Below are 26828 nucleotides of genomic sequence, written 5' to 3' on the forward strand. Positions count from 1 at the left end.
CTGCTGGATAAAGTTCCCGGCGGAGCCAGAATCCAGGAACGCATGTACTGACAACCGGATGGAGCCGCAGGACAGGGATACGGGCACCTGGAGAAAAGGAGAGGACTTGGCGTGACCTAGGGTGGCCTCTCCGATGGACCCTAGGCTCTGTAGTTTCCCGGCTTTACTGGACAGTCCTGAATAAGATGTTTGGCACTTCCGCAGTAAAAGCACTCTCCTGCCATTCTTCGATTCCTCTGTCGCAGTCTGGACTCAGTGACGCGGTCGACCTCCATGGGCTCGTGCGGAGCAGTAGGCCTGGTGGAGGGAAGTGACATCGGCCTTTGGAAGGTGGGCGCAAGGCGCGGGGTTCTTCTTGCCCGGGTGACCTCTCTGGCACGCTCTTGGAAGCGGAGATCAATACGGGTAGCCAGAGAGATCAGCTCTTCCAGGGTGGTAGGTACATCCCGGGCCGGCCAGTTCATCCTTGATTTTTCCGGATAACCCTTCCCAAAAGGCAGCTACCAAGGCGTCATTGTTCAACTTGAGCTCGGAGGACAGAGTGCGGAACTCGATTGCATACTGTCCCACGGTGAGATTCCCCTGGTGGATTCTCATGAGTGAAGAGGCAGTAGATGAGAGACGGCCTGGCTCATCGAACACCTTACGGAAGGTGGTCAGAAAGACGGACAGGACTTGGACGGTCGGGTCATTCTTTTCCCAGAGCGGATTCATCCAAGCCAGAGCCTGACCAGTCAGATGAGACATGATAAATGCGATTTTCGAGCGATCGGTCGCTTGCTGCAGCGGCGACAGCTCAAAGTGCAGGGAGCACTGGTTTAAGAAACCGCGACACAAACGGGGATCCCCTCCATACATGGGTGGGGAGGCCAGGCGAGAAGGAGACATGTATGCCGATAATCCTGCAGAGTCGGGAGTTGTAGAGGAGGCCGGATTCTGCAGGGCATTTAGACGGGAATCCACGGCTGCCATATCTTCAGCCATGCGTCTCTGGGCCTCATGCTGGCGGGACAGTTCCTGCAGTAGTTCACTCAACTGGGAGCTGTCGGAGGATACGGAGGTTTGCATGGATGCCAGACGGGATTCCACAGACTTTATGTAAGCCACGAACCTTGCTTGGGTCTCACGTTGGCGGGAGAGCTCCTGTTGCAGGTCATTCAGCGGGTTAACCGTGATCCCGGCGGAGTCCATGGCCCGAGCAAACTGTTACGCTCACCGAGGAGCGGCGAACGTCCGGAGGTGGACCCACTGGACCGTGCACCGGACTCCCCTGAGAAGACGGCCAGCAGCAAACCCCTATACAGGGACTGTGCGGCGCCTCCCCAGAAGGCCTAAATGCACGGCAGCCAGGGACCGGAGGTAGGAGTCTCTGTACGGCCAGGCGTGGCTCGGGTACGATGTCCGCGGCAGGCGGAACACGGAAGTGGCACCGGAGATGTTTCACAGCAGGTGACGTCCACAGCCGGTACGGTACAGATAGTGTCCACAGCAGGTATGGCACGGTGACGTCCACGGTAGGAATGGGTGGTGACGTCCACAGCCGGTACGGTACAGATAGTGTCCACGGCAGGTATGGCACGGTGACGTCCACGGTAGGAATAGGTGGTGACGTCCACAGCCGGTATGGTATAGATGGCACTACGGTGAGACACAGGATTAGAATCAGGTAACAAATGTACGGATCATAAACAATAGCATAGACAGATTAGGACACTGGCAATGCACTAATAGAGGCGTTGCTCGGGCGCCTGCTGCCGGGGGAAGTGAACTTAAATACCTATTAGGCAGCAGGTGACCTCTGAGATCACTTCCAGGATTTGGGGCATGCCACTTTAAGAAAGGGGGCGTGGCCTCGCACACAGCCTAGAATCACCTACAGCAATTCTGTGTGAGGAGGAAACTGCAGCAGGCCTTGGAGTGGGAGCAACGTCTGCAGAGCCCTGGGGCCGGTAAGTGGAAGGCCTTCTCTGCCTGGGAGTGGGGGCAGGAATGCATGTGGGAGCCATGCTGGGACTGGGCAGATGTGAGGGAGAGCTCCCCCCCCGGGGTCTGGTGGGACCAGGCGTTACAGCTACTTTTACACACTAAGGCTGGAGTCACACTTGTGATTAACTCGCACGAGTGCAATGCGAGAAAATCTTGTATTGCACTCGAACCAATGTTAGTCAATGAGGCAGCTCACATCTGCTATTTTTTTCTCAGCTCAAATCGGACTGAGAAAAAAAATCGCAGCATGCTGCCATTTGTAGAGTTTCTCGCGCGAGTCTCTCCAATGAAAGTCTATGGGTGCGAGAAAAAAAAACGGATGTCACACGGACGGCACACACTCCATCTTAGTGACATACGTTTTTCAAATACATTTATCGCATGTTGCAGAAAACACTGGAAATGAGTGAGGTCTGTCGATGACGGTCAATCTCTATCTCTGTCAGTCGGTCTTTCCATCTCGGCCTCCATTCTCTCTCTGTAGGTCTCCCCCACCCTCTCTCTCATACTCACGATCTCCAATCACTGGCACGGCGCTGCACGGCTGTCACAAAGCTGTGGCGGCTTTTCCTCTTTTGAAAAAGCCGGCCGCTCATTATTCCATCACGTATTCACTGCTTTCCCCGCCCACCGGCGCCTATGATTGGTTGCAGCCAGACACGCTCCCACGTTGAGTGACAACGGTCTCACAGCAACCAATCACAGCTGCTGGTGGGCCGGTCTATATCATGCATTAAAATAAATAATTTAAAAAAAAAGGCATGCGGCCCCCCCCAATTTTGATACTAGCCAGGGTAAAGCCATACGGCTGGAGGCTGGTATTGTCAGGATGGGGATCACCACGTTATGGGGAGCCCACCACCCTAAAAATATCAGCCAGCAGCCGCCCAGAATTGCCGCATCCGTTAGATGCGACAGTCCCGGGACTGTACCCGGCTCATCTCGAATTGCTCTGGTGCAGTGTCAATCGAGTTAATAAGGAGTTAATGGCAGCAGCCCATAGCTGCCACTAACTCCTAGGTTAATCATGGCAGGCATCTCCCCGAGATAACTTACAGGTTAATCATGGAAGGTAAAGAAAATAAACACATACACCCAAAAATCCTTTATTTGGAATAAATGACAAAAGAAAAACCACCCTCTTTCACTACTTTATTAAAATCCCCAAATACCCCGCCAGGTCCGACGTAATCCACAGAGGTCCCACGACGCTATTGGCTCTGCTACATCGGAAGCTGACAGAGAGTGGCCACAGACCACGACCGTTCTCTGTGAGCTCCCCGCAGCAACTGAAGTGAGTTGCGCTATCAGCGATGACATCACTCAGGTTACTCGCGGCCACAGATCTCAGGTGGAGGACTGCAGCTGTGTCAGCGGGTAACCTCAGTGACGGCACAGCTGATCACGCCGATCACTTCTGCCACTCAGGGGAAAATCAAACCACGACACACAGACAGAGCCGCGGGATGACAATGAAGTCTGGTGAAGTTCATCCAACTTCATCCTGATCGCACGGCTCTGTCTGTGTCTGCTGTCAGCGGCCATGTAGCAGAGCTGAATGGCAGATGACATAGCTGCTGAGAATAAAAATGGATCACATCCGGATCACACACGGACTACAATCTAGAGAAAAATCACAGAATCGCATTGCAGTTGCATTACACACGGACAGAGATCATGCTACTTTCTAGCATGAGAATCGGTCCAATTTTCCAATCGCAAGTGTGACTCCAGCCTAAAAAGAATATTTTACGAAAATCACATTTGTTTTTGCAACCTCATATTCTGAGAGCTGTAACTTTTTTTAGGTTTTTTTTTTTTCGAAGGAGCCATTTAGGGCTTGTATTTTGCAGGATGGTTTGCCGTTTTCAGTGATACTATTTTTTTTTCCATATGACTTTTTGATCACTTTTTATTACCATTTTTGTGTGTCAGTATGATGAAAAAGCAACATATTTGGTGTGGGGTTTTTTTTGTATATTTTTGTTTTTATGTTGTTCATAATACGGAATAACGTGACAGTTTTATAGATGGGATCGTCCCAGGTGCAAAAATACCAAGTGTATTTTTTTTTTTTGTTTTATCTCAAACGCTGCATTTTTAGTGGCAAAAGGGTTTTATGTGATTTGTGTGTGCTTTTTCTTTATTTTTTTGACACATTTTATTTTAGGTTTATACATTTTATTACTATTGTACTGCAGTACATGGGACCTGTCAGTGACTCACTGACTGGGACTGTTAGACTCTGCTTATGACCCGCAACACACATCCGTTATTTTTGTACGTGTGCAGTACGTATTTGCACGTACCGGAGACACGTACACACGGAGACCCATGTTATTCAATGGTAGATGGCACACACACGTAAAATCACACGGAACGTGTTTCCATGTGATAAGTACGTGTGTGCGCTTTTCTGCACGGACGACATATCCGTTTTTGGCCGGCAGCACGCAGGCAAGGACCCGCTAAAGTCTATGGGTCCATGCCTGCACGGACCGCACACGGAGTATGTCCGTGTTCAGCACATTTCATGCATGTGCGTTTTTACACTAGCGATCTTATTTTTATTTTTTTTTAAATTAAATTCAGTATACTTACCTTTTTTTCTGCTGTTCTCAGTCATACTTACATTGATGCTCGTTTTTTTTCTTCCCCCGGCTCATACCGCTCCCCGATCACCAGCGCGTCGAGGAACAGCTGTGCAGAGAATACGCGGCAACAATTACTTTGAATATGCCGGCGGCTCATTAATCAATCTCGTATTCCCTGCTATCCCCACCCACAGACGCCTGTGATTGGTTGCAGTCAGACACGCCCCCCACTCTGAGTGACAGGTGTCTCACTGCACCCAATCACAGCAGCCGGTGGGCGTGTCTATACTGTGCAGTAAAATAAATAAATAATTTAAAAAAACGGCGTACGGTCCCCCCCAATTTTAATACCAGCCAGATAAAGCCATACGGCTGAAGGCTGGTATTCTCAGGATGAGGAGCCCCACGTTATGGGGAGCCCCCCAGCCTAACAATATCAGTCAGCAGCCGCCCAGAATTGCCGCATACATTATATGCGACAGTTCTGGGACTGTACCCGGCTCTTCCCGATTTGCCCTGGTGCGTTGGCAATCGGGGTAATTAGGAGTTAATGGCAGCAGCCCATAGCTGCCAATAAGTCCTAGATTAATCATGTCAGGCGTCTCCCCGAGATACCTTCCATGATTAATCTGTAAATTACAGTAAATAAACACACACACCCGAACAATCCTTTATTAGAAAAAAAAAACACTAACAAATTGCCTTGTTCACCAATTTTATAAGCCCGAAAAAGCCCTCCATGTCCGGCGTAATCCAGGATGGTCCAGCGTCGCTTCCAGCTCTGCTGCATGAAGGTGACCGGAGCTGCAGAAGACACCGCCGCTCCTGTCAGCTCCACGCAGCTAATGAAGGGAATAGCGCGATCAGCTGTATTCAGCGTTGGCCGCGAGTAACCTCAGTGACAGCTCAGCTGATCGTGCTATTCCTTTCATTAGCTGCGTGGAGCTGACAGGAGCGGCGGTGTCTTCTGCAGCTCCGGTCACCTTCATGCAGCAGAGCTGGAAGCTTTTTCGGGCTTATAAAATTGGTGAACAAGGCAATTTGTTAGTGTTTTTTTTCGAATAAAGTATTGTTCGGGTGTGTGTGTTTATTTACTGTAATTTACAGATTAATCATGGAAGGTATCTCGGGGAGACGTCTGACATGATTAATCTAGGACTTATTGGCAGCTATGGGCTGCCAAAAACTCCTTATTACCCCGAATGCCAATGCAGCAGGGCAAATCGGGAAGAGCCGGGTACAGTCCCAGAACTGTAGCATATAATGTATGCGGCAATTCTGGGCGGCTGCTGACTGATATTGTTAGGCTGGGGGGCTCCCCATAACGTGGGGCTCCCCATCCTGAGAATACCAGCCTTCAGCCGTATGGCTTTATCTGGCTGGTATTAAAATTGGGGGGACTGCACGCCGGTTTTTTTAATTAATTTATTTTACTGCACAGTATAGACACGCCCACCGGCTGCTGTGATTGGGTGCAGTGAGACACCTGTCACTCAGCGTGGGGGGCGTGTCTGACTGCAACCAATCACAGGCGTCTGTGGGTGGGGAAAGCAGGGAATACGAGATTGATTAATGAGCCGTCGGCATATTCAAAGTAATTGTTGCCGCGTATTCTCTGCACAGCTGTTCCTCGACGCGCTGGTGATCGGGGAGCGGTAAGTATGAGAGAGGGCTGCTCACTTCAGTCACTTGGGGGATTAGCGGTCACTGGTGAATCCTTCACAGGTGACCGCTAATCAGTACGCGGCACACAGACAGAGCCACGGCATGACAATGAAGTCGGGTGAAGTTCACCCGAGTTCATTCTCATCGCGCAACTCTGTCTGCTGTCAGCCGACATGTATCAACGACATTGTGCAACACACAAACGGACATTCCCCACGGACATTTCACGTATATGTGTCGCCCTGGGCAAGCCAGGGGACACAGATAACAACACACACGCACCCCACATTCCCTGTAGGTACACCAGCTAACCCACAAATCCTTGTTGCCTTCCTCCAGAGGCTGATGATTCACACCAGGGGGTGGAGCCAGGCGGTTGGTGTCCGCCCACCTAGGAGATCACAGCTCTGGAGGCAGGAAGTTCCAGGTTGTTCAGCCAGGGAGGAGAAAGGAGTAGGAGGTGAACAGAGTGTAGCTCAGGAGGGAGCTAGAGCGAAACAGCAGTGAAAGTGACAGAAAGCCTGAAGTTGGTCTGTGGCTGTGTGCCCAGACGGAGTCAGCAAGGTCAGCAGACAGTGGTGAAGATCTGCAGTGGGACTGTCTGGAGGTTGCTGGAAGGACCACGGAGGCTGTGTGTATCCGGGGGTCTGGAGCAGTATACAAAGGGCAGTCAGCACCAGAGCAGGGGCTTCTCGGATCCCAGCAAGGCTTGGAGTCGCTGTAAATTGCTAAATCCGTTAGTGAAGGGGACGTAGACCCCCCAACAAGCAAGTCCTGATTGACGGCAAAGGTCCAACCACAACGGGGAAACACCGCCACCGCCAAGGCACCAGTTTCCCAGGGCCGGCGCCTGCGGGCAAAGTGTGGAGCTCCTCCGGCACAGATTGCAGTCGGGGAGCGGGTAACCGGTGGGAATCCACCGCTACCAAACAGACATTTCAAAGGTGCAGGGAAGAGACCGTCACCGCAAACCGCAGGGAACCGCAGCACCGTGAACCGTCCGAGGGACCCGTCCAACCAGCCGTTTGTTTACCAAGAACTGTGTCGTGTTTACTGGCTGAGTGAGTACCTCAGTGCCGCAAGGCACAGCGCTGCCCCTGCGCCCCTGCACCCCACTGGCCCCCGGGATCACCAACCCCTACCCACGGAGGGGCAACACAACAACTGGCTGCTCCACATCACCATCCCCGGGACCCCCACATTGAGCAGCGGTGGTGAAATCACCACAACCGTGGGTGGCGTCACGAACTATAACAATCCCCACACCCAACCACAAAACCCCCCTTTCACTCACGGGCGAGGAGTGTCGCTCGAGAAACCCCGGGATCCGGCCCACCGCTCGAGCCACCACTGAGTAGCTGCCGGACCCGAGCAGAAGGGGTGAGCGCGGTGTGCTGACACCCTCCTCCCCGCCCGCGACATATACATACACAGGCATTTTACACACAAACACGGACATTTTACACGTACACACGGCTCGCATACGCCATCACACGGATGCCATACGTACCGGAGAAACGCCCCAAAAAAACGGAACACGGACCCGAAAAATGGACCATGTCACACGGACGTTTTTTATGCGGAAGTGTGTTTTAGGCCTATAGCAGTATCTAACAGGCCACTGTACCCCTGACAAAGGCTTCACGCCGTAACATGTTGGCACCTGGTGTCAGCACAGCAGAGCGAGACATGACTTCAGCTAATACCTCATAATCTGAACACTTGTCAGTGCTATATGCACATGTTGATTCTATGTGTTTTGCCTGTTTCTCCAAAAAAATATACATAATATGAACCCTACCTGTTTCTTGGATACTACCATACTTACCTTCTATACCTTGTATATGCAGACCTTATTGATATAAATGGTTATAATATTCCTGCATATTTATTTAGCTGCAGTTTATTTATTGGTGTATCCTTGGAAGTGATATTGTTCTTTATATTGAAATACCTCTGGGTTTGTCATTTCCCTCTGCTGTGCCGGAATTATTTTTTTTTCACTTTTTCACTATTTCTTTATATATACTGTATATGCAATTCCAAACATTGACATACCTTGCTGTATATTTTATTGAATTAATTAATAAACTATATTTTCATCGTATATTCACTTTTTGGCTGTTTTTTTTGTGTATAGGTTATATATGTATTCTTAATGGCTTTTTCCATGTACTTTTTGGGGAATACAATGGTACAACATAACCATTGAGCACTAGTACTCGTATTCTCTTTTTCTTAGCATAATATTGGTTCTAGTTTTTACATTTTATTTTAGGTTTCATACATTGTATAACTATTGTACTGCAGTAGATGAGACCTGTCAGTGACTCACTGACTGTGCCTGTTAAGCGGGCTTTACACGGTAGCGATATCGGTAGCGATATCGCTATCGTGCGTAACCGCCCACATCGTTTGTGCGACACGGGCATATCGCTGTGCGTCGCGCACAAAATCGCGCACACCCGTCACACGGACTTACCTGCCCTGCGACGTCGCTCTGGCTGGCAATCCGCCTCCTTTCTAAGGGGGCGGGTCATGCGGCGTCACAGAGACGTCACACGGCAGGCGGCCAATAGAAGCGGAGGGGCGGAGATGAGCGGGACGTAAACATTCCGCCCACCTCCTTCCATCCGCATAGCCGGTGGAGGCAGGTAAGGAGATGTTCCTCGCTCCTGCGGCTTCACACACAGCGATGTGTGCTGCCGCAGGAACGAGGAACAACATCGCTAATGAGCGTTTAACGATTTTTGGTTTTAGGACGACCTCTCCGCGGCGAACGATTTTGGCGATCGTTTTAGGTGGCACAAAAGTGTCACACACTGTGATATCGTTAATGACGCCGGATGTGCGAAACTAACGACGTGACCCCGACGATAAAACATTAACAATATCGTAGCGTGTAAAGCCCCCTTTAGACACTCCTTGTAGCAGTATCTAACAGGCCACTGTACCCTGGGGGTCATTGTTTGACCTGGGGTACCATAGCAAACATTGGCACCCACAATACATTCTCGGGGAGAGGTGATGGTGTCAAAGGGGGTCTTTTAACCCCCTTTAACCACTTAGACACTACTGATACAACTAACAGCGGTATTTATGGGGATTATTAGCCCTGATGGACTCCATAACCAGCCAGGACCGATGCCGCGGGGTGACAGCTGGCACACAGGAGGTGGGGGTGCTAGTCACTTATTCCTTCCCATTTTAAATGGACATAATATTAGTTACTTTTTATCCAGTTCACATTCTTCTCTCCTCTTTTTCATTTCTATTAGTAGAGGTTTCATGTGCACTATATATTTCTGACAATTTCTGGGCTATAACCTCTCTGCTATACTGCAGCACTAGCAGTCACAGACAGGACAGAGGCACAAAGGGAAAGGGAGAGCTACAAGTCTCCATGAAGCCAGCGCTATCCTAAGTTCCCTCACAGCTGCTTCAGAAACGAGTGCTGAGCCCCGCCCCCTCACGTGACTGGTCACATGGCAGTGACATCATCACAGGTCCTCTGTCACTAGGACCGGACAGCCCGAGAGTTGCTGGTATGTATGCAGTGCCGTTCTCTGCTGCCCTCCTGTGCTGTGCGCTGTGCAGGCGCCCGCCTCTGTGTCTGGGATGTGCAGGGCCTGGCTTGTCCTGTGGCCACAGCCAGCTCCATCCTCTCCCACTTTACGGCTGTCCTCGTATTGCTGTGATGTGATGGCAGAGGCTGTATCCGAGGAAACCTCTTACCTGCTGTGATAATGGTGTCCATTTGTGACAGTTCAGATGTCTTCTGCTTTTCCCACTGTTGATTCCAATTTATGATGGTGGTCCCTAATAACATGCACCCCAACAATGGGAAATAAAGCTGCACGCATGCCACTGCAGTTTTTCTTTTATACTGTTACCGTGCCCACACAAAATATTCTCCTAGCGAGGCCCATTTGAGTTCCCATACAGAGTGGTACCGCGTCCATAGCCGTAACAGTGCGCCCTATACATAAAGATGCCCTCACATAGTGTGCTGCCCCAGCATACACACTGAGCCCCGCTACATTGTACGCACTGAGCCCCGCTACATTGTACGCACTGAGCCCCGCTACATCCTACGCACTGAGCCCCGCTACGTCGTACCCAGTGAGCCCCGCTACGTCGTACCCAGTGAGCCCCGCTACGTCGTACCCAGTGAGCCCCGCTACGTCGTACCCAGTGAGCCCCGCTACGTCGTACGCGCTGAGCCCCGCTACGTCGTACGCGCTGAGCCCCGCTACGTCGTACGCGCTGAGCCCCGCTACATCGTACGCGCTGAGCCCCGCTACATCGTACGCACTGAGCCCCGCTACATCCTACACACTGAGCCCCGCTACATCCTACGCACTGAGCCCCGCTACGTCGTACCCAGTGAGCCCCGCTACGTCGTACCCAGTGAGCCCCGCTACGTCGTACCCAGTGAGCCCCGCTACGTCGTACCCAGTGAGCCCCGCTACTTCCTACACACTGAGCCCCGCTACATCCTACACACTGAGCCCCGCTACATCCTACACACTGAGCCCCGCTACATCCTACGCACTGAGCCCCGCTACATCGCACGCACTGAGCCCCGCTACATCCTACACACTCAGCCCCGCTACATCCTACACACTCAGCCCCGCTACATCCTACACACTCAGCCCTGCTACGTCATTGATTTGAAATCTGATTTACTTTGCAGAAGAAGAAAATCTATATAAGGCCTCATTCACACATCAGTATTTTTTTTTTCGATCAGTATCTCATCAGTATTTGCCAAAACCGGAGGTGTCTCCAAAACACTGAACAGGTGACAACCTTTCAAGTACAGTGTTTCTTTTTAAGCTCCTCTTCTGGCTTTGGCATTAATACACTGATGCAAAAAAATAAGGCCAAAGAGTCAGGTCAGAGGAAGCTAGAGCCTGTTTCTCCCTCACTCATTTGGCTGACATAATGGTTACTAAGTAGCAGACCTTAGTACTCTGATCAACCTTTATATTAGCAGTTCTTGTGACATCTTTTTCCCTAAAGTAGTGGATTACACAGAAACCTGAACACTGATGGTATTAAGTTTACCACACTCCTCAAAACTTTCACTTAAGAAGTACAGAATGTTCTTAACTGAAGAAATGAGGATACCTGGTGCCTAATGCACCAATTATAAAAAGTTATTTTAATTCAATAAGTTCTATTAGTGGCAACACCTCTTAATTGAATGACCGTGTTAACAACCATGTCAGAAAGACCAGAGGTTGCTAGAAGGGGACATCTTATCCAGTGTGCTCATTTTTTGGTCTGCTATGCTTTCATGCAGCCTTACACCAAAATGATTTACATAACATGACATGATTGAGTTTGTTGTGTTTCTAAAGGCAGAAGATAATAATGTAGATAATGAGTTAAAATGTAGAAGCAGTGTGTGAAAAGTATAGTATACCTTTACTGCTTAAAGGGAACCTGTCAGTAGAAATTTTACACTAAACCTAAAAGATTCCCCTTCTCCAGCTCGTGGGCTGCATTCTAGCAAGGTTACTATGGTTATTGTGCCCCCTTTTAGACCAAAATAAATACTTTATAAAGTGGTACCTTTTTCCTATGCAAATCTTGGTAATCGTACACGGGGGCGGGCTGTCTGGTGTCCGTTATTCTGCCTCCTGCTGCTTTACGCCATCCCCCATCACTCAATTTCATACTTCAGGACGCCGCCCAGTGCTCCCGAGGTCTCGCGCATGCGCCGTGCGGACTGTGCACAGTGTGACTGCTGGTGACGTGTTGCGCAGGCGTGAGATTATAGGCGGCGCTGTGATTTTCATCAGCAAGTACCCGCCCATAATCTCGTGCCTGCACTTTCCCCTCTGCCCCCACCATTCTGCGCAAGCGCTGGCCAGATGACCCCACGTCACCTCTTTCCCATCTTGGTAATAAGAGGTGACGTGGATTCATCTGGCCAGCTCACCGCGGGGATGTGACGTATCCGAAACTTGATGTTACATCACTGGATTGGGGGAACAGTGGTCTGCAATAGCGCCTCTCACAGGCTATTGCCAACATAAGGTATTTGAGAGAAACATTGTTTCTCAATATAATATCGATATAGAAAAAAACAAATATGGCTGAACCACTTCTTTAAGCTGCGGCCACCACCAGTGGGCTTTTATATATAACATTCCAGAATGCTGTATATAAGAGCCCAGGCCGCGCTGTATAACGTAAAAAACACTTTTAGAATAATCACCTAGGGGGCAGTCCAGACCGATGGGTGTTGCTGCTCTACGGTACGACACCTCCTTTGTCCGGCACGGCGCTCCTCTCTGCTGCGATCTCCGTCCTGCTACTACCCAACCCAGTGTGCATGACACGTCTACATCATCCACACAAGCCAACATTGCGGTCCTGCGAAAGCGCACTGTGTCCGCCCTACTGAGGGTAGATCAAGGTACAGTAATGCGCAAGGTAAGGTTAAAGACTGCATGCGCACTACAATACTTTGATCTGCCCTGAGCTGGGCAGATCAGAGTGTGCCTGCGCAGGACCTCCGTGCCAGCTAGTGTGCATGACATAGGATGATCATCATGCACACAAGCCTCAGAAGAAGGAGGATGTCGATCCCGGAGAGAGGAGGCGCCAGACTGGAGAGCAGCGACACTCATCAGACTGTGACCTACCCTTAGGTGAGTATTATAAAAGTGATCTTTACACTCTACACAGTATTCTGGAATGCTGTATATAAGAGCTCACTAGTGGTGGCCGCAGCTTATAGTCGCCAAATCTGGTGACCGGTTCCCTTTAACAGTAGCAGAATGTAGAGTGAGTCCCTGATTGCAGTGATATCACTTACTTTTTATATAATGCATGTTGTTGTTTGGTTTTTTTTTTAAACCAAATGTTTATTTCTTTTCTTGTAATGGTAAAATAGGGTACAGAATGAAGAAAATAAGGGTCAACAAATCAAAATATGAAATAACCTAGTCTCTACAATTTATCGATCAAATATTTGTCACAGTCATCAAATTTGCTCCTTCCCCTTCTTCGTCAATGTATATTTCCGTTATTCAGTCTCCGCTACCCCCCTTCAGCATTCCTTGATAACTTGTTACAAACATTACTTGTAAACACTATCCCTCCCAACCCCCCTCCTCCCCTCTCCATGCGACACAACCCAGAATTTGGCCAACTATACTTTCAGCTCGCTTCCTTCACCAGCCACTTCTGAAGAATAGCCCTTTCTTTGTCGCTCCATTGGGAGACCCAGACAATCGGGTGTATAGCTTCTGCCTCCGGAGGCCACACAAATTATTACACTTTAAAAAGTGTAACCCCTCCCCTCTGCCTATACACCCTCCCGTGCATCACGGGCTCCTCAGTTTTTATGCTTTGTGTGGAAGGAGGCACACATCCACTCATGCTCCCATTTTAGTCAGCAGCAGCTGCTGATTTTATCGGTTGGAAGAAAAGAGGGCCCCCACAGGGCCCCCGGCATGCTCCCTTCTCACCCCACTAAGTCGGCGGTGCTGTTAAGGTTGAGGTACCCATTGCGGGCACAAAGGCTGGAGCCACATGCCGTTTTCCTTCACCATCCCTTAGAGGCTCTGGGAGAAGTGGGATCCTAACCGGTCATCCATTCACTGGGACCGGGCTCCCTCCGCAGCCCCTGTGGGAATCTGCCGGACAGGAGACTTGGTATCATCAGGGACAGGGCCCTGCATCTAAAGGTACTCTGTGTCCCCATGGGGACGGTGCATGGAACGCTTGTTTCACAGACGCTGCAGCTGCTGCTGGTTTTGTGACGACCGGGACTTCCGCGCCGACCGCGCCTGTTTGTCGGCCGCGGTATTAAATTTAGTCCCCGGCTTCATGCGGCCTAGTACCATAACTCCCGCCCCCGGGCCTGCCAGTCAGGGGTAAGGGCGGGACGGTCGACCTGACGTCGACAGTGAGGGCTGGAGCATACTTTAGGTTTCCTCCCCCCCCTCACTGATCACTGTGGGGCACCAGATTCCCGCACTTTACTAGTCGCCGTCCACGGCTCCCTCCTCCCCTGAGAGCTCCGGCAGCCATTTTTACAATCACATTCTGCCGGTGGAGGATTTCAGGAACGAGCTCTGCAGCTCTGGGAGGCCCAAGGCAGGGAATCTGGTGGACACACACACCACTTTGGGCGGTCGGTAAGCCACACCGGTCACCCGGTGCTGGTCCCCCTAGGGTGCCGAAGTGTGTGTATATATATATATATATATATATATATATATATATATATATATATATATATATTTGTATACATTTTCTCTGTTCGGCCGAATTGTTTTGCTCTTGGCTATATACCCTCAGTGATCACTCTCCTAGGAGACAACAGCATGTCGTCCACAAGGAGCAAGGGTGCCAAGACACAGGGTTATTTTGCAACCTGTACCTCTTGTGCGGCTATGTTACCTGCAGGTTCCACCTACCCTCACTGTGAGCAATGCTCGGCCCCTGTTGCACTCGCTCAGCCGGAGCCTCGGGCACTGGTGGGACCCTCGACTCAGGCAGAACCGCCTGCTTCCCCTGTCCAGGTGGCAGGGACAGAGTTTGCAGTTTTTGCTGAGAAACTCTCTGAGTCGCTTTCACAATCCATGGCTCAGTCTATGGACAAATGGTCTGCTAAGATACTAGAAGCCTTGCAGTCCAGATCGGTCCTTACACAGGCCCCGGGCACTGTTGGATCATCGCCTCCAGGCCCCTCTCGGTCTGCGCCACAGCGTGCTCCCGGGGTGGCCCCTAGGTCTCACGAGGAGGACTCCGGCACGGACCACAGTCCCAGACCGGCTAGGCGGGCTCGCTGGGAATCTTCCCCGACTTCCTCACGCTGCTCGGGGTCTCAGCTTGAGGACTCTCTGGAGGATGAGGCGGATGTCGCAGCTCAGGGCTCTGACCCTGACGTTGCTCTCAATCTTGATACACCTGAAGGGGACGCCATAGTAAATGACCTTATAGCGTCCATCAACAAGGTGCTAGATCTTTCTCCCCCAACTCCACCTATAGAGGAGTCGGATTCGCAGCAGGAGAAACACCAGTTTAGGTTTCCCAAACGTACACGGAGTGCGTTTTTCGATCACTCTAACTTCAGAGATGCTGTCCAGAAGCACAGAGCATTTCCGGACAAGCGCTTTACTAAGCGCCTTATTGACACACGTTACCCCTTCCCCTCTGACGTAGTTAAGGGTTGGGCTCAATGTCCCAAGGTGGATCCTCCAGTCTCTAGACTGGCGGCTAGATCTGTAGTATCAGTGGCAGATGGCTCATCGCTCAAGGATGCCACTGACAGGCAGATAGAGCTCCTGATGAAATCCATCTATGAAGCCACAGGCGCGTCTTTTGCCCCGGCCTTTGCAGCCGTGTGGGCACTCCAAGCTATCTCAGCTTGTCTGTCTGAGATTAATGCGGTCACACGTACCTCTGCTCCGCAAGTTGCGTCTTTGACTTCTCAGGCGTCGGTTTTTTCGTCCTACGCCATGAACGCCGTCCTGGACTCTGCTAGCCGTACAGCGGTAGCATCCGCTAATTCGGTGGCAGTCCGCAGGGCCATGTGGCTACGCGAATGGAAGGCAGACTCTGCTTCCAAGAAGTTCTTAACCGGTTTGCCATTTTCTGGCGACCGATTGTTTGGCGAGCGATTGGATGAAATTATTAAGCAATCCAAGGGAAAGGACTCGTCCTTACCCCAGTCCAAACCAAACAGACCTCAGCAACGGAAAATTCAATCGAGGTTTCGGTCCTTTCGGCCCTCAGCCAAGTCCCAATCCTCCTCGTCCAACAGGCCACAGAAGGGCCAGAGGAACTCTTATGCGTGGCGGTCTAAGTCACGTCCCCAAAAAACCGCCGGAGGCACTGCCTCCAAGGCGGCCTCCTCATGACTTTCGGCCTCCCCAAACCGCATCCTCGGTCGGTGGCAGGCTCTCCCGCTTTTGCGACGCCTGGTGGCCACATGTCCAAGACCGATGGGTGAGAGACATTCTGTCTCACGGTTACAGGATAGAGTTCAGCTCTCGTCCTCCGACTCGTTTCTTCAGAACATCTCCGCCCCCCGAGCGAGCCGATGCACTTTTTCAGGCGGTGAACACTCTGAAGACAGAAGGAGTTGTGATCCCCGTTCCCCTTCAGGAACGTGGTCGCGGTTTTTACTCCAACTTGTTCGTGGTGCCAAAAAAGGACGGATCATTCCGTCCCGTTCTGGACCTCAAACTGCTCAACAGACACGTGAGAACCAGACTGTTTCGGATGGAATCTCTCCGCTCAGTCATCGCTTCGATGTCTCAAGGAGACTTCCTAGCATCAATCGACATCAGGGATGCTTATCTCCATGTGCCGATCGCACCCGAGCATCAACGCTTCCTGCGTTTCGCCATCGGGGACGAACACCTTCAGTTTGTGGCTGTGCCTTTCGGCCTGGCGACAGCCCCACGGGTCTTCACCAAGGTCATGGCATCCGTTGTGGCGGTCCTACACTCTCAGGGCCACTCGGTGATCCCTTACTTAGACGATCTCCTAGTCAAGGCACCCTCCCGGGTGGCATGTCAACACAGCCTGACCGTCGCTCTGGAGACTCTCCAGAGGTTCGGGTGGATCATCAATTTCCCAAAGTCCAAATTGACACCGACCCAATCACTGACTTACCTCGGGATGGAGTTTCATACTCTCTCAGCGATAGTCAAGCTACCGCTGGACAAACAGCTTTCGCTGCAGACAGGGGTGCACTCTCTTCTTCGGGGCCAGTCACACCCCTTGAGGCGCCTCATGCACTTCCTGGGGAAGATGGTGGCAGCAATGGAGGCAGTCCCCTTTGCGCAGTTTCATCTGCGTCCACTCCAATGGGACATTCTCCGCAAATGGGACAGGAGGTCGACGTCCCTAGACAGGAACGTCTCTCTTTCCCTAGCAGCCAAAACCTCTCTTCAGTGGTGGCTTCTTCCCACTTCTCTGTCGCAGGGAAAATCCTTCCTGCCCCCATCCTGGGCTGTGGTCACGACGGACGCGAGTCTGTCAGGGTGGGGAGCGGTTTTTCTCCACCACAGGGCTCAGGGAACCTGGACTCCGACAGAGTCCTCCCTTCAGATCAATGTTCTGGAGATAAGGGCAGTGTATCTAGCCCTAAAGGCGTTCCATCGGTGGCTGGAGGGCAGGCAGATCCGCATACAGTCGGACAACGCCACGGCGGTCGCGTACATCAACCACCATGGCGGCACGTGCAGCCGTCAAGCCTTCCAGGAAGTTCGGCGGATTCTGCTGTGGGCGGAGGCCACAGCCTCCACCATCTCCGCAGTTCACATCCTGGGCGTAGAAAACTGGGCAGCAGACTTTCTCAGTCGCCAGGGCATGGACGCGGGGGAATGGTCTCTTCACCCAGACGTGTTTCGAGAGATCTGTCGCCGCTGGGGAACGCAGGACGTCGATCTCATGGCGTCACGGCACAACAACAAAGTCCCGGCATTCATGGCACGGTCTCAAGATCACAGAGCTCTGGCGGCGGACGCATTAGTTCAGGATTGGTTGCAGTTTCGACTGCCTTATGTATTTCCCCCTCTGGCGATGCTGCCCAGAGTGCTGCGCAAAGTCAGGTCCGACTGTCGTCGCGCCATTCTCGTCGCTCCAGATTGGCCGAGGCGGTCGTGGTACCCGGATCTGTGGCACCTCACGGTGGGTCAACCGTGGGCGCCCCCAGACCGACCAGACTTGCTGTCTCAAGGGCCATTTTTCCATCTGAATTCCGCGGCCCTCAACCTGACTGTGTGGCCATTGAGTCCTGGCTCCTAGCGTCCTCAGGGTTATCTCAAGATGTCATTGCCACTATGAGACAGGCCAGGAAACCAACAGGTCTTGGAGGATCTTCTTATCCTGGTGCTCTGATAAGGGTTTTACCCCCTGGCCGTTTGCCTTACCCACTTTTCTTTCCTTCCTTCAATCCGGAATGGACAAGGGTTTGTCTCTCGGCTCTCTCAAGGGACAAGTATCGGCGCTATCCGTATTTTTTCAAAAGCGTCTAGCCAGGCTTCTGCAGGTCCGCACGTTCCTGCAAGGAGTTTGCCACATAGTCCCACCTTACAAGCGGCCGCTGGAACCCTGGGATCTTAACAGGGTGCTAAGGGCTCTTCAGAAACCACCTTTCGAGCCGCTGCGGGATGTCTCTTTATCACGTCTTTCACAGAAGGTGGCATTTCTAGTGGCAGTTACATCGCTCCGTAGAGTGTCGGAGCTAGCAGCGTTGTCATGCAAAGCCCCCTTCCTGGTTTTTCACCAGGATAAGGTGGTTCTGCGTCCGGTCCCGGAATTTCTCCCTAAGGTGGTATCCCCTTTTCATCTCAATCAGGATATCTCCTTACCTTCATTTTGCCCTCATCCAATTCACCAATGTGAAAAGGATTTGCACTCGTTAGATCTGGTGAGAGCACTCCGGCTCTACGTGTCTCGCACGGCGCCCCTGCGCCGTTCTGATGCGCTCTTTGTCCTTGTCGCTGGCCAGCGTAAGGTTCGCAGGCTTCCAAGTCAACCTTGGCTCGGTGGATCAAGGATCCGATTCTTGGAGCCTACCGTTCTTCTGGGCTTCCGCTTCCTTTGGGGCTGAAAGCCCATTCTACCAGAGCCGTGGGTGCGTCCTGGGCATTGCGGCACCGGGCTACGGCTCAGCAGGTGTGTCAGGCAGCTACCTGGTCTAGTCTGCACACTTTCACGAAACACTATCAGGTGCATACCTATGCTTCGGCAGACGCCAGTCTAGGTAGGCAAGTCCTTCAGGCGGCGGTTGCCCACCTGTAAGAGCGGGCCGTTTCGGCTCTTTTTATTAAGGTATTCTTTTACCCACCCAGAGACTGCTCTTGGACGTCCCAATTGTCTGGGTCTCCCAATGGAGCGACAAAGAAGAAGGGAATTTTGTTTACTTACCGTAAATTCCTTTTCTTCTAGCTCCAATTGGGAGACCCAGCACCCGCCCCTGTTCCCTTCGGGCTGTTGTTCTTTTGTGTACACATGTTGTTCATGTTGAATTGTTCTTTTGGTTCATGGTTTCAGTTCTCCGAACATCCTTCGGATTGAATTTACCTTAGACCAATTTATAAGTTTCCTCCTTCCTGCTTTTGCACCAAAACTGAGGAGCCCGTGATGCACGGGGGGGGTGTATAGGCAGAGGGGAGGGGTTACACTTTTTAAAGTGTAATACTTTGTGTGGCCTCCGGAGGCAGAAGCTATACACCCAATTGTCTGGGTCTCCCAATAAGGAGCTAGAAGAAAAGGAATTTACGGTAAGTAAACAAAATTCCCTTCTTTCCTTATCATTGCTATATCATGGAAAATATGTAACTTGTCTCCCCCTTTCTCTCCCTCCTCCCGATGCTGATAGTGAAATAACCAGACCATTGGATCTAACTCTACATTTCTATTCCAGATTTTCCTTACTACCCCTTGGACTTGTTTCCAAAATCTTTCAATCCTTTCGCACTGCCATATCCCATGATATAGATCTGTTTTTTCCATACCACAATTTGGACAACTCATGATCTTATCTGGATGTCTTGCATTCAGTATATTAAATCCATAGATGTAACGCATGTTTTATCAGTAGAAGATCATCTCAAGATGACTAGCAAAACCCGCTGCCATGTAGTCCTCTATATTCATGAGCTCTGTATAACTCTGCCTGCCCCAATACTGATTTCCAGCTTTCTGCCTCTGCACAGTGTACATAGAAAGCTGACAAACAGTGGTGTGGAAGCGGTTATACAGAGCTCAGCATTAAGAGAAGTGCTAGTACTGCAGTAGATAAACTGTGATTTTATCAAAACTGCATCAAGCAGCCCAGTAAGTTCTACATTGCTGGAATTGGTGTCTTTACCCCTACATAATGCCCTCAAAAGGGGTAGAAAAACCTGGTGACAGATTCCCTTTAAAGAGATTTAAAGAGTAAATAGAGTTTTTAAACTATTTACATGTTGTTCTAGGTTCAAACTATTTGTTTCATTTGCTACTTGCTTGGACATATTTTTGACCGGTACAGCTTTAGGAATGCTGTTAGGGGTACTTTGCACGCTGCGACATCGCTAGCGAACTCGTTAGCGATGTGAAATTCTAGATCGCAAGTGTGATCTTTTGAGATCGCACATACGTAAAATGACCTATGTGTGATCTCAAAAGATCGCACTTGCGATCGAGAATTTCACATCGCTAACGAGATCGCTAGCGATGTCGCAGCGTGCAAAGTACGCCTTAGGTTTTTAATGTCTCTGCAGTGTAAGAACTCATAGGTACACTTTATTCAAACTCCACAGGACAATGGTACTTTTATTGACTAAGCAACCAAGAATGGAAAAAGACAAGAATGAGATGACCAAGAGGTTATTAAGCCTTACTCTGGAGATAATCTACCAGCTTACTGGAGAGGTAAGGAATTAAGGATATATACTCTTATATTGCATCGCCAGTGAAAGAAGTGAGAGAATTTGGACATGTAATTGCCAAATTCTCTTTCCAGGATTTTACCATAGTGAAAAAAGCATCAAGAAGCCACTCTGTCTTGTCAGGGGAAAGAAATAAAATTTGTGATCGAAATAATGAGCAGACAGTCCTTGAACTCGCCAACAAGATGATTGAGCTGCTGACTGGAGAGGTGAGCGCTGCTGGGAACACTGGGACATTATACAGTAACACAAGGGACGATGTGTTTGGTGATGACTGTATCATTGTGTGTCAGGTTCCTATAAGGTGTCAGGATGTCACTGTCCATTTCTCCATGGAGGAGTGGGAATATATAGAAGAACACAAGGATCTGTACAAGGACGTCATGATGGAGGACCACCAACCCTTCACAACACCTGGTAGGTGATTGTTTTTTGATAATGAGATAAGTCTATAAGGCCGCTTAGGGAGCATCTAGATCTGCTGAGCAGTTGGGTTAAACTGGTACGTAGAAGCCATTCGGCTGTTGTTAAACCACTTCACAACATATGATGTACATTTGCGCAATATGTCTTATCCTTTGCTTTGATGTGGGCTCGCACACCAAACCCGCATACTTTCTTTGTCGCTCCATTGGGAGACCCAGACAATTGGGTGTATAGCTACTGCCTCCGGAGGCCACACAAAGTATTACACTTAAAAGTGTAAACCCCTCCCCTCTGCTATACACCCTACCGTGCATCACGGGCTCCTCAGTTTTTAAGCTTTGTGCGAAGGAGGCACACATCCACGCATAGCTCCACAACTTAGTCAGCAGCAGCTGCTGACTATGTCGGATGGAAGAAAAGTGGGCCCATATAGGGCCCCCAGCATGCTCCCTTCTCACCCCACTCTGGTCGGCGGTGTTGTTAAGGTTGAGGTGCCCATTGCGGGTACATAGGCAGGAGCCAACATGCTGTTTTCCTTCCCCATCCCTGCAGGGCTCTGGGTGAAGTGGGATCCATAATCGGTCTCCAGACACTGGGACCGTGCTCCCTCCGCAGCCCCTGGGAATCTGCTGGACAGGAGCTGGGTATCGTCAGGGACATGGCCCTGCTACTGTGAGGTACTCTGTGTCCCCTTGGGGACGGCGCATGGAGCGCTTGTGTCATACATGCTGCAGCACTGCTGGGCGTGTTAGTGCGCCGGGACTACCGCGCTGACCGCGCTTGTGGCCGGCCGCGCTTATACTCTAGTCCCCGGCTTCTGCGGCCTAGTACCGCATATTCCAGGTGCTCTGTGTCCCCGTTGGGACGGCGCATAAAGCACCTTGGGCCCAGACGCTGCAGCGACTGCGGCGTGCGTGTGGGTCCGGGACTACCGCGCCGACCGTGCACTGCCGGCCGGCCGCGATTTCAACTTTAATCCCTGGCTTTTGCGGCCTAGTATGGGATTCTCCCGCCCCCAGACCTGCCAGTCAGGGAAAAGGGCGGGACGGTCGGTATGACGCCGACAGTGAGGGCTGTAGTACATTGAGCTGTCCTCCGCCCCCCTCACTACCCACGCTGAGGCACCAGATTCCCGCACTTTTGGCCCACGCCGCCCTCCTCCTCAGAGAACGCCGTCAGCCATGTTTTTCAGCAACTTCTGGCTGCAGCTGAGGGAGACCCGGGGCAGAGAATCTGGGGGCTACAAGCCACATCCGCAGCCCCTGCCGGACAGGAGACGGAGTATCGTCAGGGACACCCTGCAGCTACAGGTACTCTGTGTCCCCGTTGGCACGGTGCATGAAGCACCTTGGCCTCAGACGCAGCTGCGACTGCGGTGTGCATTTTTTGTCCGGGACTACCGCGCCGACCGTGCCTGTTTGCCGGCCGCGGTTTTTACTTTAGTCCCCGGCTTTTGCGGCCTAGTGTGTTAAACTCCCGCCCCTGAGCCTGCCAGTCAGGGAGAAGGGCGGGATGGTCGGTATGTTGCCGACAGTGAGGGCTGGAGCACACCTCGCTGTCCTCCGCCCCCCCTCACTGATCACTATAGACCACCGGATTCCCGCAGACAGAGCCCTGCATCATAACGTAGGGAGGGCTGGAGCATACGTTGCTATCCTCCTTCCCCCTCACTGAGCACTGGGGGGCACCAGTTTTTCAAAGGTGGTCTTCCTAGGGTGTTGTCCCCCCCTTGGTGCCGCAGTGTATATATATATATATATATATATATATATATATATATATATATGTGTTTATTTATATGGTATATGATTTCACTGTTCGGCAGCATTATTTGTTTTTGGCTGTATACCCTCACTGATTACTCTGCGGACGACAGGCTGTTGTCTGCTCTTAAAGAGTAAGGGTGCCAAGACACTGGCTTATTTTAACCTCTTGTGCGCCTATATTACGGGCACTGCACAGATGACAGCGACAGAGTTTGCATGATGAAAACTTCGCCGGCGTTCCCTATCCAGGCGGCAGGGACAGAGTTACAGCTTTGCTGAGAAACTCTCTGGATCATTTTCACTATCCATGTCTCAGGCCATGGACAAATGGTCGGCTAAGAGACTAGGAGTTTGCAGTCCAGACCGGCCCCTTACACAGGCCCGGGCACTGCGGGATCGCCCCAGGCCTCTATCGGTCTGCGACGAAGCGTGTTCCTGGGGTGGCCTCTAGTTATTACGTGGTAAACTCCAGCACGAACCGCAGTCCCAGTCCAGCTAATGCACAGATACTGTCCAGAAGCACACCTTCCCGGACAAGCGTTTTACTGAACGCCTTATAACACACGTTGTCTCTTCCTATCTGACGTTGTTAAGGTTTCGGCTCAGTGTCATAAGGTGCCCTCCAGTCTCTGGACTGGCGGCTAGATCAGTAGTAGCAGTGGCTGGCGGGTCCACGCTCAAGAATGCCACGGACAGACAGATAGAACACCTAATGGGATCCATCTATGAAGCCATAGGCGCGTCCGTTGCCCCAGCCTTTGCAGGGGTGGGCACTCCAGGCTATCTCAGCTGCTCTGTCTCAGATCGATGCGGTCATCCTGTGCTCCGCAATTAGCGTCTTTGACGTCTCAGGCGAGGGTATTTTCATCCTCCGCCGGGCACAGAGAACCTTTTCTGCATGGCGGTCCAGGTCAGGGGAGTGGTCCCCACATGTCCAAGACCGATGTAGGAGACATTCTGTCTTACGGTCACAGGATAGAGCTCAGTTCTCGTCCTCCGACTCGTTGCTTCACAGCATCTCCGTCCCCCGAGCGAGCCGATGCACGTTTCCAGGCGGTGAACACTCCGAAGGCAGGAGGAGTTGCGATCCTCGTTCCCCTTCAAGAACGTAGTCGCGGCTTTTTTACTCCAGCTTGTTCGTGGTACCAGATAGGACGGATCACCCCGCCCCGTTCTGGACTTCACACTGCTCAACGGACAGAGAACCTGACGGTTCCGGATGGAATCTCTCCGCTTGCCATCGCCTTTGATGGCCCAAGGAGGCTTCCTAGCATCAATCGACATCAGGGATGCTTATCTCCACGTGCCGATTGTATCAGGATATCAGCACTTCCTGCGCTTCGACATAGGGAACGAACACCTTCAGTTCGTGGCACTAACTTTCGGCCTGGTGACAGCCCTACGGGCCTTCACCAAGGTCATGACAACTGTGGTAGCGGTCCTACTCTCTCAGGCAATCTGCTAGTCAAGGCCCCCTCTCGGGTGGCATGCCAGCACAGCCTGAACATGGCTCTAGAGACTCTCCAGAGATTCGGGTGGTTCATCAATTTTTCCTAAAGTCAAAATTGACACCGGCCCAATCACTGACATATCTCGGCATGGAGTTTCATACTCTCTCAGCGATAGTGAAGCTTCCGCTGGACAAACAGCGTTCACTACAGACAGGGGTGCAATCGTTCCTTCGAGCCCAGTCACACCCTTTGAGGCGCCTCATGCACTTCCTAGAGAAGTTGGTGGCAGCAATAGAGGCAGCTCCGTTTGCGCTGATTCATCTGCGCCCACTTTAATGGGACTTTCTCCGCAAATGGGACAGCAAATCGACGTCCCTCGACAAGGACGTTGCTCCTTCTCGGGCAGCCATGGCCTCCCTTCAGTGGTGGCTTCTTCCCACTCTTGTCAAAGGAAAAAGTCCTTCCTGCCCACATCCTGGCCTGTGGTCACGGCGGACGCGAGTCTGTCAGGGAGTCTTCCTCCGCCACAGGGCTCAGGGTACATGGACTCAGCAGAGTCTTCCCTCCAGATCAATGTTCTGGAGATAAGGGCAGTGTTCTAGCCCTAAAAGCGTTCCAGCCATGGCTGGAAGGCAGGCAGATCCGAATTCAGTCGGACAACGCCAAGGCGGTGGCATACATCAACCACCAAGGCGGCACAAGCAGTCGGCAAGCCTTCCAGCAAGTCCGGCGGATTCTGCTGTGGGTGGAAGCCACAGCCTCCACCATCTCCGCAGTTCACATCCCGGGTGTAGAAAACTGGGAAGCAGACTTTCTCAGTCGCCAGGGCATGGACGCAGGGGAATGGTCTCTTCGACCGGATGTGTTTCAAGAGATTTGTTGCCGCTGGGGGAAGCCGGACGTCGACCTATTGGCGTCCCGGCACAACAACAAAGTCACGGTATTCATGGCACGTTCTCAAGATCACAAAGCTCTGGCGGCAGACGCATTAGTGCAGGATTGGTCGCAGTTTCCCTGCCTCACATATTCCTCCTCTGGCACCGCTGCCCAGAGTGTTACGCAGGATCAGATCCGACAGCCACCGCGCCATCCTCGTCGCTCCAGACTGGCCGAGGAGGTCGTGGTACCCGGATCTGTGGCATCTCACGGTAGGCCAACCGTGGACACTACTAGACCGGCCAGACTTGCTGTCTCAAGGGCCGTTTTTTCCATCTGAATTCGGCGGCCCTCAACCTGACTGCGTGGCCATTGTGTCCCGGATCCTAGCGTCTTCAGGGTTATCTCAAGAGGTCATTGCCACTATGAGACAGGCCAGGAAACCAACGTCCGCCAAGATCTACCACAGGACGTGGAAGATCTTCTTATCCTGGTGCTCTGATCAGAGTTTTACTCTCTGGCCATTCGCCTTGCCCACTTTCTGTCCTTCCTTCAATCCGGAATGGAAAAGGGGGTTGTCTCTCGGTTCCCTTAAGGGACAAGTTTCGGCGCTTTCTGTGTTTTTTTTTAAAAGCGTCTAGTCAAACTCCCTCAGGTACGCACGTTCCTGCAGGGGGTTTGCCACATAGTCCCTCCTTACAAGCGTCGGCTAGAACCCTGGGATCGGAACAGGGTGATACCGGCTCTTCAGAAACCACCCTTCGAGCCAATGAGGGATATTCTCTTTCACGCCTTTCGCAGAAGGTGGTCTTCCTAGTGCAGTCACGTCACTCCGCAGAGTGTCTGACATAGCAGCGCTGTCATGCAAGTCCCCCTTCCTGGTGTTTCACCAGGACAAGCTGGTTCTGCGCTCGGTTCTGGAATTTCTCCCGAAGGTGGTATCCTCTGTTCATCTCAATCAGGATACCTTCTTACCTTCCTTTTGTTCTCATCCGGTTCACCAACGTGAAAAGGATTTGCACTTGTTAGGTCTGGTGAGAGCACTCAGACTCTACATTTCTCGTACGGCGCTCCTGCGCCGCTCGGATGCGCTCTTGTCCTTGTCGCTGGCCAGAGTAAAGGGTCGCAAGCTCCCAAGTCAACTTGGCTCGGTGGATCAAGGAACCAATTCTTGAAGCCTACCGTTCTGCTGGGCTTCCGGTTCCTTCAAGGCTGAAGGCCCATTCTCCCAGAGCTGTGGGCGCGTCCTGGGCGTTGCTGCACCAGGCTACGGCTCAGCAGGTGTGTCAGGCGACTACCTGGTTGAGTCTACACGCTTTCACGGAGCACTATCTAGTGCATACCTACGCTCGGCAGATGCCAGCTTAGGTAGGCGAGTCCTTCAGGCGGCGGTTGCCCACCTGTAGGAAGGAGCCGTTTTACGGCTCTTTTACCGAGGTATTCTTTTACCCACCCAGGGACTGCTTTTGGACGTCCCAATTGTCTGGGTCTCCCAATGGAGCGACAAAGAAGAAGGGAATTTTGTTTACTTACCGTAAATTCCTTTTCTTCTAGCTCCAATTGGGAGACCCAGCACCCACCCCTGTTCCCTTCGGGCTGTTTGTTCTTTTGTGTATACATGTTGTTCAGATTGAACTGTTCTTGGTC

General features: G+C 51.6%; 1 protein-coding gene across 1 annotated transcript in view; it reads left to right on the plus strand.

Annotated features, from left to right (window-relative positions):
* LOC142312734 (uncharacterized) overlaps nt 1-26828 on the plus strand; it is a 154827-nt gene that overhangs the window by 119530 nt on the left and 8469 nt on the right. Inside the window, exons 19-22 of the mRNA XM_075351721.1 lie at nt 1900-1949; nt 20534-20645; nt 20737-20871; nt 20956-21079. Of these exons, the coding sequence (XP_075207836.1) occupies nt 1900-1949; nt 20534-20645; nt 20737-20871; nt 20956-21079 (421 nt within the window). The remainder of the gene's footprint in view (nt 1-1899; nt 1950-20533; nt 20646-20736; nt 20872-20955; nt 21080-26828) is intronic.

This window comes from Anomaloglossus baeobatrachus, chromosome 5 (assembly GCF_048569485.1).
Source record: "Anomaloglossus baeobatrachus isolate aAnoBae1 chromosome 5, aAnoBae1.hap1, whole genome shotgun sequence".
NCBI classification, from domain to species: Eukaryota; Metazoa; Chordata; class Amphibia; order Anura; family Aromobatidae; genus Anomaloglossus; species Anomaloglossus baeobatrachus.